This window comes from Lontra canadensis, unplaced genomic scaffold, assembly GCF_010015895.1.
Source record: "Lontra canadensis isolate GAN:19392208 unplaced genomic scaffold, GSC_riverotter_1.0 scaffold4, whole genome shotgun sequence".
Taxonomy (NCBI): domain Eukaryota; kingdom Metazoa; phylum Chordata; class Mammalia; order Carnivora; family Mustelidae; genus Lontra; species Lontra canadensis.
In genome coordinates this window covers 9,274,091-9,290,012 of record NW_022630998.1, presented here as the reverse complement: position 1 = coordinate 9,290,012, position 15,922 = coordinate 9,274,091, and the positions used below count along the sequence as shown (strand labels likewise).

Below are 15,922 nucleotides of genomic sequence, written 5' to 3'. Positions count from 1 at the left end.
GGAAGAGAGGCAGGCAGAGAGAGAGAGAGAGAGAGAGGAGGAAACAGGCTCCCCGACAGGCAGAGAGCCCGATGTGGGGCTCGATCCCAGAACCCTGGGATCATGACCAGAGCTGAAAGCAGAGGCTTTAACCCACTGAGCCACCCAGGCACCCCCCCCTTTTTTCTTAAATGAAGGTCAACGCACAATAATTAGAACTAGTCAGCATCTTCTGCTTCACCTGAGCACGGAGCTGATCACAAATCTTAGGTATATCCACTCATTTGGAACAAAACCATTCTTTAGAGATATGCAAATGACTTTACATTTTAATCAATGACGATATCCTATCTCTAAATGTAATAATCTTCTAAGCACATACTATACTTCGCTTTTAGGAACCACATAAGTTCACACATAGTCACAGAAGATTCTCAAATACCTGTATTGGTGAGAATCATAAAACTAGAAACTAAGCAGATGCCATCTCAAAGTCATTATCTCAGAATGCTTACCTATAATACACCATGGTGAGCATAAGAATAAACCTAAAAAAAGAAAAAAAAAAACCAGTAACATCTTTATTTACTATTCTTAATAAGAGTCATAGTTCTTATAAAATGCTACCCAGTGTTTTAATTAAATCCATTTTATCAAGGATTTAAAAATGAAAAGATTTGCTTCTGTTTGATAATTATAAAAAATGTTGGTAAAAACTGTTATAAAAATAAAAGGATACTTGATTTAAGAAGGCTCACCATCCTTTCCCTCTTTTTTTTTTGTTGTTTTTATTAAAATATAGCTGATTTACAGTACAAACAGCTCCATCTTTCTTTTTATAATCATTCCAGAAAGGTAATTTTGGTTAAGTAAGTCAACTCAGTGATGCTTTCAAAGACTTTCAAGTTCACTTAGGAGATTAGTAATACCGTATTTATACACACAGAGTGAAGAACAGAAAGGGTAAAGAGGCAGAGTAATCTGAATTTAACTAGTTCCATCCTTCACTTCTTAATACAAGCATCCCATGATATTTGTTCTGCAAATCAAATGATATATAGACTGTGAAAAAAAGTGGAAGCGTATTTACAGACTTTATATTACCTGGACTGTGGAGGAACAAAGATTTCCCACAAAGGACACTAGAATCAGAGACTTTTAAAGCAGGAATGAAAGTCTTTTATAACTCCATTGGAAGCGTAGGCTCCCGTAAGAGCCACTCACAACCAACCCAGCCAGTGCGAGCAGACACACTATTAGTCATCTTCTCTGCTATATGTAAAACGAACATTTTGGGTTTATTTAAGCATTCCAATTTCAAAGGGAAAGTATTAAAAATCTGTTTCTAAGGTGTAATTCTGGCATTGCCACATAAAATACATCTGGGGAGGGTTTGCAAATAAATATCCCGAGACATTTATGACAGGACCCTCCTAAAACTTTTTGGACCAAGGCAATATTTTCACCCCAGTAGAATTTGACTAAGTAAAACTTACAACAAAATCCCTGGCCTATTACTTTGGTTCATGGCGGATTTTTAATGACGCATAAACCTCCTTAGGAAAAGCTATTTTATCTGAGAGTTGGGGGAAGTGGCTAAAAATGAAGACTACTAGGTCTTAGGACAAATCACTTTCCCTTGTGCAAATACTAAGCCATTTTGGAAACTAAAGAACTGTACAGTAAGTTCTATATAGTAACTTCCTATATATAGGAAGTTCAGGGCAAATATAACCAAGAATCCTAGGTGAGGAGCCTGAAGTAATCTCTCTCCCCACTGACTTATCTGGAAACTTGCTGCCCAAACTGTGGTGCACAGGCCAAATGCCTCATATTACCTGGAGCTTGTTTGAAATGCGCACTGGCAGGGCCCTGCCCCAGATCCACTGAATTAAAATCTGTATTTCAGCAAGACCTCCAGAGGATCTGCATGCAATTAGACTGTGAGAAGCAGTGATCTAGAAATTGCTAACCGAATGCTTCATGCAGGGATGCTGTTTATACCGTTTACTGGGATATCTCTAGTACAAGAACAATACTGGGCCCACAGTGGACACTCAATAAATATTTGCTGAATAAATCCATATGTGAACATTTCTTATAGCACTATCTATTCTGTGTATAAAACTGTTGTAATTGCACAAAACTGCAAGTTCCCTCAGGGTACAGATGCTCTCTTCCTCTCTGAAGCTGCTGTGTGCCTCCCAGTGCTTGTACATATCACTCAATTGATATTTTATCAATTTTAACTTTTAGATATTCAATACAGGAATATATTACTATACTTAGATATTAGCTATAATAGTGCTTTAATGTGAAAACTTTGGAAAAGTAAGTTAAAATCAATATATAATTTCTAAAGTCACCCATTTGGCTTTGGTTTTAAGTATACTACAGAGAATTCACCCAAGGAATCAAGAAAGTAATGGAAAACATTATATAGGACCAAGTCCTAATTCCACGTAGTACCAGAGAACAGGGATGGCACGGATGATTGAAATCCAAAATTGATTCCAAAACCTCATGTTATTCAATAGCCTCAAAGTCTTTTCTTACCAAATCTCACACCAAAGCTGCTCTAAGTTTCAGAGATGTCATTTTTTAGTTTTATTTTCTTTCTCAAATCCACCTCCCAATCACATAGGCCCAGAAACAGTGAAATGGCCAAAGCCATCCAAAAGGAAAGACTGTGATAGAGAGATCTACATCATAAACAAACTAGGTAATTAGTTCTCAAATCACCAGATATCAACACAAAAATCTAGAACTAGGAAGTAACAATTTGTAAAAGAGGTAAGTGTTAAGAAATAATCAGACACATTACTGACATCTACAGATGTATCCATAACAAGCCCATTCCAAAGTAAAACTCAAAATAATGAGACATTCAGAGTCAAAATTACTGCTGGTTCTCTCAGTCCATATAATAAAGGGAGAGACACTAAAGTAAGGACTCCCTCCTCAGTAAAGAATCTCTTTGTTTCTTATTAAGTAACTGAATCAGATGGTTTTTTATGCTTTTTTGTTTTGTTTCCAGGAACCCAGAGTTTCAAGTGAAGTCATCTGATACATCTGACCCCATTCGTATATATTCATATGGAATATCCTATATATTTATACATACCCCTCCCAACACACACACTTTGTCATGTTTTTGTTTTCCCAAGAGTATAGTTGACAATGGTGATAGCTGAGTGTGTAATTAGTTTTCATTGTTCCCCTGACAGCTATAGTTCCATATAAGACCCTTCTCTTTTTATGTTGTAAATGCTATGGAAAAAATACAATAATAAGAGGCATTTAATTATGGGTCCAGCAACCATAGTGGGAACATTGCCAGAAGAGAAGGGAACCTCTGGGACAGCAAAAACATATATTTGCAGGGAAGGAAAAAAGGTTTGTTCTTCAGTTACAGTAATTCTCAAAATACTGATGACAAGCATATGATGGGAAAATCTTGAATTTTTCCCTGAGTATCTATTGACAATAAAGTAGGTTTAAAATGCTCTATCAATACTAAAACCAAGAATACTACTGTATCTGTGCTAAAATATTAATAAGAATAAAGGCATTGTTTATTCATAAGGGAAATACTCTTTAGCTTTGTTTTGATACTACCAGTGAAGAGTACAAAGATTCAGTTTCAAATTTTACTTTTTGCTTTGCTTTTCACGGAATTAAATTAGCACTTGTGAAATCAAATATCTGGGTGCTCCACTCCCAGAGGCTTACTTTAATTTGTTTTATACAGTATTTAAAATAAAGCATCCCCCCGAGTTGCTGTCATGGCGGACACCAGATCTGTCACTGAGGTCCTTTCTCGCCTGATTAATTAGTAATTGGGAGACACATTTTGGCAGCTTTCATTTCCCTATTATTTTCTCTAGTTTGACACAAAACCCTGTCAGAAGCCCCACGATTTGAACTGTACCCCTCTTAGTGCTGGGTCACTAAATTTTAATAAATGGAGCCCCCGCCAGAAAACTACTGAAATAGGCATAAAAGTTTATTGAAGCAGTAACAGTAAACAAATATATGAAGAAAACACTGAATGCCACAGTATCTAAAACATTAATGGTCTGTCTGAACCCAAGGGTTATTGGCAAGATTGCAGGATAGAAACGAAAAGAAAAGGCCTTTAATAAAACCAGTGCTTTCATCTGTCTTTAAAATATATATATTAGTTAAATAAAGCCGACAAACGCTTTGGTGCAGCAGAGCCATACATCTGAGCCTCCTCCATTATCCCAACCCGACGAATGAATTTATTGGGAGGCAAAGATTGATAGTGGCTACAGGAATACAGAACCCATCCAGAAGTCACAAAAGCTCTGTCTGAGCCAAACAAAGAAACATTTTTCATAAAAGGTAAGGTGAGGAACTTAAAAGTGAAGCTAAAAAGACTGATACTTCAGAGACCTGCAAACAGCTACAGAATCAGTTTCAGGTTCTCCATCTAAAAGTGTCAGTCACTTCAAAAAAGCATCTTGCTACTATGGTGGCTCAGGACACTTGTGTGTCTTGGCAGCGGCCATGCTGTGTGGGTCAGAGGTCACAGCTTCCACATTCCGACATCTGTCCATATTTTCTTGCCCTGAAACAATAGAAGGGGAACGAGGCTCATTTGCTCCCACTTTGTTTAACCTAATTGTTAAACATGAAGGATCACTTCCCCATATTTAGAATTAGTCTTCCTTTTCTTTCCATTCCCATTTGTTTCCATAAAATTAAGTACAATAAAACACCTAACCAAGAGGTTAAGCCCCTCCCTTACATTATTAAATTTCGGTAAATGTGACAAAGTCATATGTCCCGTGGGTGTCTGTGGAACACGCAACATCAAGTATCAGGTCTACCACCATCAAAATCCAGATCACAATTTGCGCTATAATTATCCAGCCAAAATAGGCCATGCCTTGATTTTATTCGAGCCATAAAAGTGCATTTTAGTATGACAAAATACTTTCCTAAAATGCATTTTCACAATATGAAGCAAGAGCTAGTTGTTAGCTATGGCCTCTACATACATAAATAAGTCACTAATAAGACTCAGAATGGACCCTCTGACAGCTTAGAAGCAACAAGAAAAAGCGAAAGTATTTGTTAGTCCGTTTAAAACAAAAAGGTCACTTTGGACACTCAGTTATTCCAGTCCTCTCCATCAGCCAGTCAAAAAACAAAAAAATGGATGGATGATGGATATCAGAGGGAAGCTTTGCAGTACAAAAACTATCAACTCATACCTGGATTTCAATAAGGACTCTAGGAGATGTATGCCATTTCTTAAAACATGCATTTTATTTATCACCTTTGTATTGCATCAGCAATCACCCAAAATCCTACTTCTAATGAACTGAAGCAATCTGTGACATAAGTAGTTTTCAATCTGTGCCCAGTTTAATCAGGCTGACTGAGTCAGGTTACTTTGAAATTAATCTTAAGGAAGTTCTGTTTTTACTGCAGTTCATGGGAATAATGTTCCCAGACATCATCAAACAGATGCAGTAGCAAGAAGTTTAGTATAAATTTTTGGTAAACTTTACTAGGCCACATGCTCTTCCAAATGGATCCAAAAATACAAAACGTGGTGGAAAATACAGCAGATTCAGTTGGTATATTCTCATAATTTTTAATAACAAATATGAATTCATTGCCAGTATAATTTTCTCTATTTCCTATAAGAACCCACAAGAATGGTTTAGTAATGAGAGAACGAAAGCCTATATTTCAGGGACAAAAAGGCTCTGATTTCATATAATGTTTCTGAAGGCACCCCAAATGTTTCATTTTTAAAGATACCTATACTTTTATCATCACCTCTTACTAGAGAGGTACCGCTGAGCGATTTGGGGGGAAAAAATATTGGTTGACATAAAAAGGACTGCTTAGAACAATCCAAAAAAAAGAAATCAGGATTTGGTGTGTGTAAAGGGGGGTGACCATAAGAGCTATTAACATACTACTTTGAAATTAACAACGTATTATAAGCTACAAAAGAAAAATACGTATGTAAACATGGTATAGCCCAACATTTAACATTAAAATATGCCCAAGTTTAAAATATATCATTATTAATTAAAACATCCTTTTTTTCAACTAAATACAAGAAGATAGCATTTTAATGAACTCACAAATAATTTGAGAGAGCTTTAAATATAGAGCCCTGCCAAAATTATTATAAAGTGGTTCAGTCCTTCCTATCGTCCATATTCATTTCCGGACCATTTTCATGAAAGAAATAAAATCGGTCTTAAAACAAGATGGCTGCTTCTAAAAAAAAAAAAAAAAAAAAAAAACACGCTGATTTAACAGAAAGCCAAAAACCTAGCTTTTCTAAATTGGGGAGAAAAACTTAGTCATCTTCCCCCCAATCTCCAAGCACGTCTTTACACATTTCCACACGGAAACCTATATGTTACACTGTGCAGTTATTTAAAATTATGAATAGCAATTTTTAAAAAAAGTTCTAATCTTTGTGTGCCAATAATATAATTGTCCAATATGTAAACCTACAGATATCACATGACCAAAATTCCCATGTCATAGCCAAATCATGATCATCACTCATGGAAAACAGGTCACTTGATAAGCAATAACAGGAATACTACAAATGTTCTCTGTATCTCTTAAAGAAAGCCATCATAAAATATCCAGTGATATCCTATTATAAACACAACTGTATTGGACTTTTTTTGAAGTAAACAGCCTAGAAACTTAACTGTCAGAGTCCCTCCTTGAATTGCACTTTGCTGACCTTCCCTGAAGCAAATAGCAGATTAATTCTATGACATACATTATAAATATTAAAAGCATTCCCCTACATTTTGAAATAATTTTTAAATAGGTTTTCTTAAAAATCACTCAAAACTATTTTTATTTCTCACTTGACTGGAAAATAAGACCTGACAGTAACATTTTCTTCAACCTGTCAACTGTCAATTGTATGAAGGATGTTTCTAAAGATGACAAAGGTTTATTTTTCCTTATTGGAAATGATAGAATTCTACCTGAATGAAAGCTCAGGTAACCTGTGACTGTGGTACACTACTGTCTCTCAGCAACTAGCTAACTGAAGTAGGAGTTTTCACTATTTTAAAGTAATGTGTTTATTGAAATCTATGGCTGCTTTGAAAACTATACTCAAAAGCCTCAAAACCAAGAGTTTATATCCACATCCATTTCACATTCCAAAATAGTAACAGATTTCAGTAGTTTATAATAAATCTTTCCAAGTGTGACAAGGAGTAGAGATTATCAAGAATACTAAAATACAGGGAACTATTTCCATTTATAATCAAACTATGTGTAATAGTTATAGTACCAAAAAACCCACCTTATTTCTTTTGAATTTTAAACTAAGCAGTTCTATTGTTTTTGTGCCCTCTTGTTTACAACTGACTTAAGTTTAAAGACCTAAACGCAGACAGATTTAAGAGGAAATAGTCCTCCTGGTTATGAGTAATATCCCATTCATAAACACTAGAATTTCAAATTAATCACAAGAAACTTTTCTACAAAACAGGTCAGAATATAGGTTCAGAAGCAAACGAAAATATAAATCTAATAATATAAATCAGGCCCTTAAAAGAGACAGTAATTTATTGATGTTTAGCTGTCTAAGACAACCAGCATAAGACAAATCACTAAAAGTGAATATTAATACCTCATTTCTTATACTCCTCTTTGAGGTTTTTATACCTGAATATGAAGGTGTTATCCATCACAAATGATCAAAAGGCAATTTTTTTCTCAGTTCGGAAGACTGATTGTCTGAATATCCTGGGTAAGTGGGCAGGGCCTTCCACACGGTACTTAGGGACACACAGGCTTCCTTTCCAACATGAAGATTCTAATCAGATCTGCTATTTTAACAATTTGCATACTATTTCTAAAAAGAACATTGAGAATATGGAACCAGCAACATAGACTGGTTCCTTACAAAAAGTAAAATGTAACTTTTAAAATCCTCATTGCTACTGGAAGTTATTCAAAACAAATACACAAATGAAAAGGGTTAAGTGGCATCTTTTTTAATAAAAAACTATTAAAGCAAATGATTTATAGTGGGAGAAAACCCACTAAACAATAGATAAATGCTGCCCACACGTAAAATTCTGTTCTTAACATTTTCTTAGTTTTGTTCCACTTTGTATTTTAATGTATTCTCTTCCTCAAAGGTACATTCTTTTAGCATATTCTTCTACCAAGCTTGCGGAAGGCCAGGACTCCTGAAGGACTAATTGTATTCATTCATTTTCTTGGCCCAGCATGAAGCTGGTAGCTTGCTTGGTTCATAGCAACAGGGGAGAAGAGAAGGCGCTCATCTTTATCTGTCCCTACCCAACAGGAAATCAGGCCAGTGGACAGAATGCAATGTAATGCCTGCTCAGAAGGCATCTTGCAAGATTAAATGGCAAGAAATTCACGAGGTTATAATTTGCCCCCAAATAACTAAGTGTTCCTTCCAAACCTGATCCTCAGCCTTCAAAGGTGGAAGCCTCTCGCGCTATCGATTATCAGCCAGAACACACATGGCAACAAGATATTCCTTCAGTGAGCCAATGGTTTAATTAATACCACTAAAACCAACTAACAGGGAGCCATGAACAAATGAAGGCTCTCTCTGATTCTTTTAATCACAGGGAGTTTATTGACCTTGGTCTCATGCTGGAAATGCCAAATTAGACTGTATAGCCAAGTGTACCTCAAATAGCACTGATGTTCTAGTCACCTAAAAAAAAAAAAAAAAAAAAAAGACAGTTGACTATTTCTGAGAGCTTATTATGAACATATAATGCATAAAATGGATGGAACAAACATCTCAGTAACTCATTTTTCTTTTCAAACTTTTAGGGAAAAGTGGCCGAAAGCAAGAAGCGTTTTTCCCTTATAGCAATTTGTAAAGTAAAAAAAAGGGAGTGGGGGGGTAGGGGTGGGAAGGATTCACTTCAGGTCTCCAGCAAATGTATTAGGGTAAAAACAGGAGATATAAATCTCTGGCACACTGCTTTATTTTTATCCGGATGTCTACATAAATTCTGATATAAAGATCAAAATAATAAAATTACCTAATTATATCTAATGCATTTACACTGAGGCTCAGAGTTGATAAAGTTAAAAAAATTCTAAATAATGTTTTTTATTTGAGGAACTTTTAGGTTTCTAACATATAAGATATTATTTAAAACATTTAAAATTTCAAAGATAAATTTATACCCGTACAAGTTTGGTGATAAAATTAATTCCAAACCAGGTTCAACTTTCCATCTTTCCTCAAAAAAAATTCTTAGATTTAAATCAAACCGATTTCCTTTGTCAGTGGAAAAGGCAGAGCTAGAATACCAGTATATGCATAATAAAATATTGATGACTCTGAGTTTAAAAAATAAAACAAGTTTATTTTGAAAGGAAAAAATACCCAAGGAATTATGATCAAGGCAAAAAAAGTTACTACCTCTCTCTACTTAGCCACATACACATGATCTGTAAAGCCACAAAGGTTTGGGAGTACTGACCTAGAATTCATATCACTTTCACAACTCCAAGATTACATGTTAACAAAACTAAATGGTGTCAATTATCTGCTACTCTAACATGAAATGTTTAATTTACAAGTCCCTACAAGAGTTTTAAAAGTCCAAAGAAAACATATGATTATGTTAAAATTTAGTATATACTCTGGGTGAATTATAGAGACATTTTTTTTTTCTCATCAGAACGTAACACTTTAAATTGGTGATACTCAGAACATAACAGAAGCAAAGCATTGAGAATCAATATTCTTAAAGTATGCTGGTGGTATTTGCCTCCGTATTATTTTACTATTCCGTTAATGCCAACTAGTAGGAAACATGTCTAATTACCCCTATCATCATTTTGGCAGCTGGTCAAAAGGAACCAAGAACTTTTCAATATACACACAATATTTAAAAGAATATTCTCATTGGAAGCACCAAACCATTTATAGCATGCTTTAGATTATGAGGCATATTCTTATATTGAGTCATCTCTATCTTTGTAAGTGTAGCTGCTATGGGAGAATGTAAATAAAGTTTTATTACAGAAAGTCTCTTTAAAAGTTATTCAAAAACTTTTTACATTCTTTAAGAAATTAAAGACAAATAACTATATTCTCTTTGACTTAGATATTCATTACTCAAAGTTACTTAGTGCTGGTTCAGAATTCAGCCTAACATTGAAAGGATCACTCTATTACTATATTTAAGTGAAATCCAGACAACTTCCCAAATTTTTAAAATATGGAAGATGCATTTAGGCAAATGTTATCATATACTTCTATTCAGATTGATATTTCTCGGTTCCTATTTCAGAGATTTGTGCCAATTCAAAACATAAAATTGGTTTTTTGGCCCACCACCCAATAAATACTAGCAACTAAAAAGTTCCCAGCATTTGAAAGTTGAATATCCACTTTCTAGAAGCAAATACGTAGGACGACAGATTCTGATAGCAAATAAATTTAGTATTTTTTCCTCTGTTACTCTAGATCTATGGATGCTAATGGTAGAGTCAGTAATGAAAACAATAAACTCCTAGGACTACACAAGTTACAATATAAGGTCTTTAAACCATGAGATCAAGATATAATACTTAATTCTAATTATATTTAAACATAATTTCAAATTCAACTCCATTAGTATAAACTAAAACATATTTACTTCATTTTGACACAGAATCCCTTATTAGGAGCTTAAGTGACCTTATCTTATCTAAGAAAAAAAATTTTGATCTGTTTAAGTTGCAATGAAAGTTTTCAACTTTTTTCCAAAAGATTAAGTCTTCTGATCTTATTAGTTTAGCAAGTCCTAAAAAAAAAAAAAAAAATAGGACTTATATAAAACCAGAAGGCATGGTTAGCTTACTTTACAAAATGATAATATTATTATTAAAAATAAAATGTAAAACATTGAATTTATAAAACTTGAAAATTCTCTAAAATGTTTCTTCACTATCTTTTGAGATAAACTGTGTTTATTTCTAAACTAGTTATTTTGCATTGGCTGCTTTTAAATTACATACAAGCTGGATTTTCTTAATACATCCCCCCCCCCCAAAAATCTTCTTCAACATTTCAGAGATAAATCTACCTACCAGTCCCTACTTCTACAGTTATTTCTTAAAGTAAGTTTTACTGTGACAACATATGAAGATAAATGCACCCACAAACCCCTAAGAATACTAAAGTTAGAACTGAATCTCTTGGGAGAGGGGTACATTATCCTTTCTTCTCAACATAATCAAAATGATAATGATCAAATAAAAAGGTATTTCCACAAGCCTCGAATTAGAATACAGGCTTGAGGATACCCTTGGTATTTTAAAATTCTACAGATTAACTTTGGGCAGGTTCAAAGCCACCATGGCACCCTGAGCACAGTTTTCTACAGGCAGGGCAAATCTATTAAAAAACATGACCTGTGACAAAAATCAATGTGCTAATCTCAATCCAAACAACAGTATCAAAAGCATAAAACAGAGATAACCTAAGATAACATGTCCTCAAACTAACTCAGACTAGCTTGACAGGTTAAGAAGGAGGGGTGAGTGGGGTGTTGCTGACTCTTTCTGTTTTAACCTAGGATGACTGGAACACCCAAGTATCCAAGTAAATTAAAACGAGGAAAAGATCACACTGTGAAGTTTGGAGTGGGAAGGAAAAGACGACTAAGCACAAAATGCCCCACATTCAGCTAACCAGTTTCACTGTTGTTTTATTTAATAGGGCGCTAAACTTTAGAAACAGAAATTCTCTATTTCGTATATGCTGTTTAATAAAGCCCAGGGGGGAATAAAACCAACCAACATAATGAGCCTTGCTTTTAACACCATCACAACTGGAAAGCTTGCTCTATTTGTCTTGTCAGCTTTAATAAAAGGCATCTCCTCTAGCGGGATGGCTTCTCTTTCTTTTCCTAATAGTGGTAAGTGGCATGTCAAAGAAATAGCTTCCCATCCCACCACCCACCTTCAGAAGACAATTTTTTTTTTTTTTTTTTTAAACCAAACGTTCAGGGATGTCTCCAGTTCTGCCAGGCGGTGCAATTTAGGATTTGGGCTACCTGGGTGTAACTATCTGTCCTGGAGTAGCAGGGCAGGGTTGGGATGGAGGGGCGGGGAGACTTTCTTCTCCTCAACCGGTCGACCGCTTGTGGGGAAATCTGCCCATCTTCATCTAAGCTGACATTACTTCAAGAGGGGAATCCCTTCTAAGCTTGAATTCAGGGGGGAAGGCGGGAAGCCGGTGGACACGGCCACCCGGAGGTAGGAAGAACTGGAGGCGCCCGCCAGCCCCCTCTCTCCCATACACCCTGGGCGCGCACCAACTATGCCCTCGGCCTCCCGCCTCTCTCCTCCCAACTTCCACTCCAGCCCAGAGAAAAACCTGGGATTTTAGGTATAATTGATGCTTTTTCCTTCTTAGGCAGGCACCGAAACCAGCCAGCACCTGGAAGCTGGCGGAGGTCCCAGAGTGGCAGAGCATTATGGGCCCAGCGGGGCCGACCACTGCCCACAGGCGGGGGAGAAAGTAGGGCTCGGAGCTGCTCTGGATCCGGAGGGGTTCGGCAGACAAGCTGGACAACCCTCACTCCTCCCCACTTCCAGAATCCCTGAGCAAGGGACGTCTGCGGGTGGCCAGAGTCCAGCAGGCGCGCTAGGGCGGCCCCAGGCGCCCATCTCTAGCCTTCCGCGTACCCGGCGGGCTTCGGGGACGCCCACAAAACTGTTCCAGGTAATTGCGCGTGTTCCTCCGGCTTCACACCACCAGGCCGTGGACTAAGGGCTCCCACCTCCCGGCTCGGCCAACTCCAGCAGCTCGCTCCGCACACATGACGTAACCCGGCATTAGATCAAACTTTCTGGCACCTAGAGCCCACGGGGGGCAAGGAGGTGGGAGAATCCTCTCCCCTGCCAGGCGCGCCGGGCCGAGACTGGGCCGGGGCCGGATGATTGCCTCGCAGTTTAAAAGGAAAATAAGAGCCTAAAGCTTCCGCTTCCCAGCCCCCCTCGCTTCCCCCTGCCCGTGCACTCTGAACGCACCGAGAAAAGGGAAGAAAATTTAAAAAAAAATAAAAATAAAAAAAAAATTAAAATAAACTTTTGGGATGTTTGGCACGTTCTCCCTGCAGTCCCTGCGCACCCACGTTCCAGGCGGGAACTCTTGGTGGCGCGCACCCAGGACTCCCAGTGCCCAAGCGCTACGCTGGGATCGAGATGCTGGCCGGCTTGCCCTGGTGAGGAAGCGGATAAGTCTCGATTCCCCAGCTCCCGCCTTTTCCGAGTCTCCCCGCGCTCCGCAGAGGCAGCGGATCTGGGCTGCCCCGGGGACTCCCAGGGACTCCCGGCCTCTCTGAGGCAGCTTAACAAAGAGAGGCGCGACAGGAGCGCTTCCCGTGGGCGCCTCGAAAGCCATCAGCGCCCTGACGACGCAGGCTCCGAGGGTGCGCGCCGCCGGCGGCTGGTGCGCGCTGGTCCCCGCCGCCACTGCCGCTCCTTCCGCAGGGTGCCGAGGCCCGAGTATACCCAGCTCTCCGCTCCCCCTATTGCCTTACCTGGGGTTGCTGCTGTTCCAGTAGACGGCGTAGCGGTCGGCGACGGCCTTGGAGCCTGGGTCCTGGCTGAACACACACATCCAAAGCACCAGAAACACCAGCGTCAACATCTCCACGTGCAACATCACGCCTGGCCAGCGGCGGAGCCCCCGACAAGCCGCTCCCGGGAAAGAGCAGGGATCCGGAGGGAGGGAGGGAAGGGGAGAAAGAGAGCAGGAGCCAAATAAATATGAATAAATAAGAATGAAGAGTGGCGAGAAAAGAAAGAGGCGCACACCAAGCTGGGGAGGGGAAGGAGAACGAGAAGAGGAGACGGTGGGGGGGAGGGGGCAAGACAAACTCGCACCCCCACTGGAGGGTTCAGGAGGAAAAAAGGAATCACAAGATGGAGAGAAGCATGCGTGTGTGGTGGCGGCGGCGAGGGCGGGGGAAGGGGTGCCAAGCTGTGTCTCGAGCGGCGGCGGCAGGCCGGTCACCCCGGGAGAAGGAGGTGCGCACCGGGCCGGGCGGCGGCACCGCGGGTCGGGGCAGGCGGCGGCGCACGCTGCACAGTCACCGGGAGTTGCGCGCCGCGGCCGCGGGGAGACATACACTGGCCCGCCGGGCCCGGCTCAGCGTCGGCGCTGCGGGCTGCGCACGGCTCCGCCGCTGCCCAGGGCCCTCGCAGTGCGCCCCGCTTCGCTCCAAGTTACTTTAGCGGCCGGTGAGAAACTGCAGGAGGAGGTCTCCGTGTGGATGGAGGGCTTCGCGCCTGTGGCCCCGGAGTATGAGGACCCCCTTCCCGCGTCTCCTCTGTGCCTTAACCGGGAGACCACTGGAAATCTCGGAGGAGTCGTAGGTGCTGCGAGTTCGGGGCGGTGTGCCGAGAAGGGTGGGGATCCGGGGCCACAAACCCAGCCCCGCCGGCGTCCTGGAACTGCTTAAGCGGCAGCTCAGCGGGCGAGGAGCGGTCTTGCCTTGCGAACCTCAAAGAAAAGTTTGGCTCTTCGTGTCTTCCGGCAGGTCCCCCGGCGGAGTCGGACTGCGGCGGCGGGAGACTACACCCCAGGCGCTGTCGGAGCCTCCGGGATTTCTCGCGCGTGCTTTCCTTGGCCGGGTGTGGGTGCACCAGAGTGAATGAAGAGCAGAGGTTACGAACCAGCCAGCGAGGCGGAGCTGGGATGCCCAAACCTGCAGGACGACGCCAACCCAACTGTTAGGCTGGAGAGCGAGAGGGAAAACAATCACTTTTAAATGAATCCCTCCAACTCCTGGACGGGCTGATGTCAGTCTCCGATCCCCTTTCGGGAGCAACACTGAGCCCCCAGACGCGGTGCCAAGAGCCTTGGGTGCGCGCTCAGAAGTGTTCCTGCGACTCCAACGGGTCCGGCCCCAAGCCCGGCAACTTGTAGAGATGCATCAATCAGTTTGAAATGGGAAAAGGGGGGGGGGGGAGAGAGAGAAGGAGGAGGAGGAGAGCGAGCGAGAGAGCGCAGGAGCGAGTGGCACCTCCCGGATGACTACATCAGAAAACCTTCCTGATCCTCCTGCAGCTGCTCCTCTTTCCCTCCTTGGGCACAGCAGCAACAAGAGGTGAAAAGCACCAACCGAATCCTAAAGCCTTTGCCAGGCGGGAAAATAAACTTGAGTGCAGCGGCAGCGGCAGCAGCACGAGCAGCCCAGGAGGGATTGAAATGACTGGCGAGAAGTGGAAAGAGGTAAAAGTCAGTTTTGCGAAAGAGGAAAAAAAAAGAGAGAGAGAGAAAATGCTTTATGGGAAAAATCTCCTCGGGCACGCCCCCTCGTTAATGACCTGCGTGTAAAGCCGACAGCAACAGCGACCCAGCAGCAGCCGCCGCCGCCGCCGCCGCCGCCGCACCGGAGCGCAAGGCCGCGCGCGTGAACGTGGACGTGGGCGGCGCGGCCGTGGTGGGGGGGCGCTGGGGCGTGTAGCGCCGGGCGCGGGGCAGGCGGGCGGCGCGAGCGCGGGTGTGAGCTCCGGACCTCGCAGGGGGAGGCGCCGCCAGCCCGCACCCAGCCTGCGCTGCTGCCGCCGCGGCCCGGGTCATGTGGGCTGCTTTTTTTTTTTTTTTTTTTTTTTTTTTTCCCCTCCCCGTGCAGTTTACTTGGAAAGCGGGGGGTGGGGTGGGTGGCTGGAGCAGCCAGTCAGTGAACGGCCTGCTGTTTGCTTACAGGTCGGGGTTTTTTCCTCTCTCTTCACTCCAACAGGATTGGTCTGTTCCACGAGAAAGAGGCGTTTTCTGAATCTCCTCCCTTCCCCACGCGTCCTACCCCCCCCCTTCTCGGCCCCACCTTCCAGAAACCTGACTAATTGAATTACTGGGAGTGCCGAGGCGCCCTCTCCTCCGCCCGAACGCAGCAGCCGCACGTAA

At 41.5% G+C, this 15,922-nt stretch overlaps 1 protein-coding gene across 2 annotated transcripts in view; it reads right to left on the bottom strand.

Moving 5' to 3' along the window:
- The window catches only part of EFNA5 (ephrin A5), a 276,340-nt gene extending 261,360 nt beyond the window's left edge, over window positions 1-14,980 (bottom strand). For both annotated transcript variants that reach the window (XM_032845306.1, XM_032845309.1), the window contains exons 1-2: window positions 14,049-14,980; window positions 13,551-13,680 (exon numbers count right to left, since the gene is read on the bottom strand). In XM_032845306.1, the coding sequence (XP_032701197.1) occupies window positions 13,551-13,680; window positions 14,049-14,139 (221 nt within the window). In that variant the 5' untranslated portion in view covers window positions 14,140-14,980. The remainder of the gene's footprint in view (window positions 1-13,550; window positions 13,681-14,048) is intronic.
- Window positions 14,981-15,922: the final 942 nt, after the last annotated feature.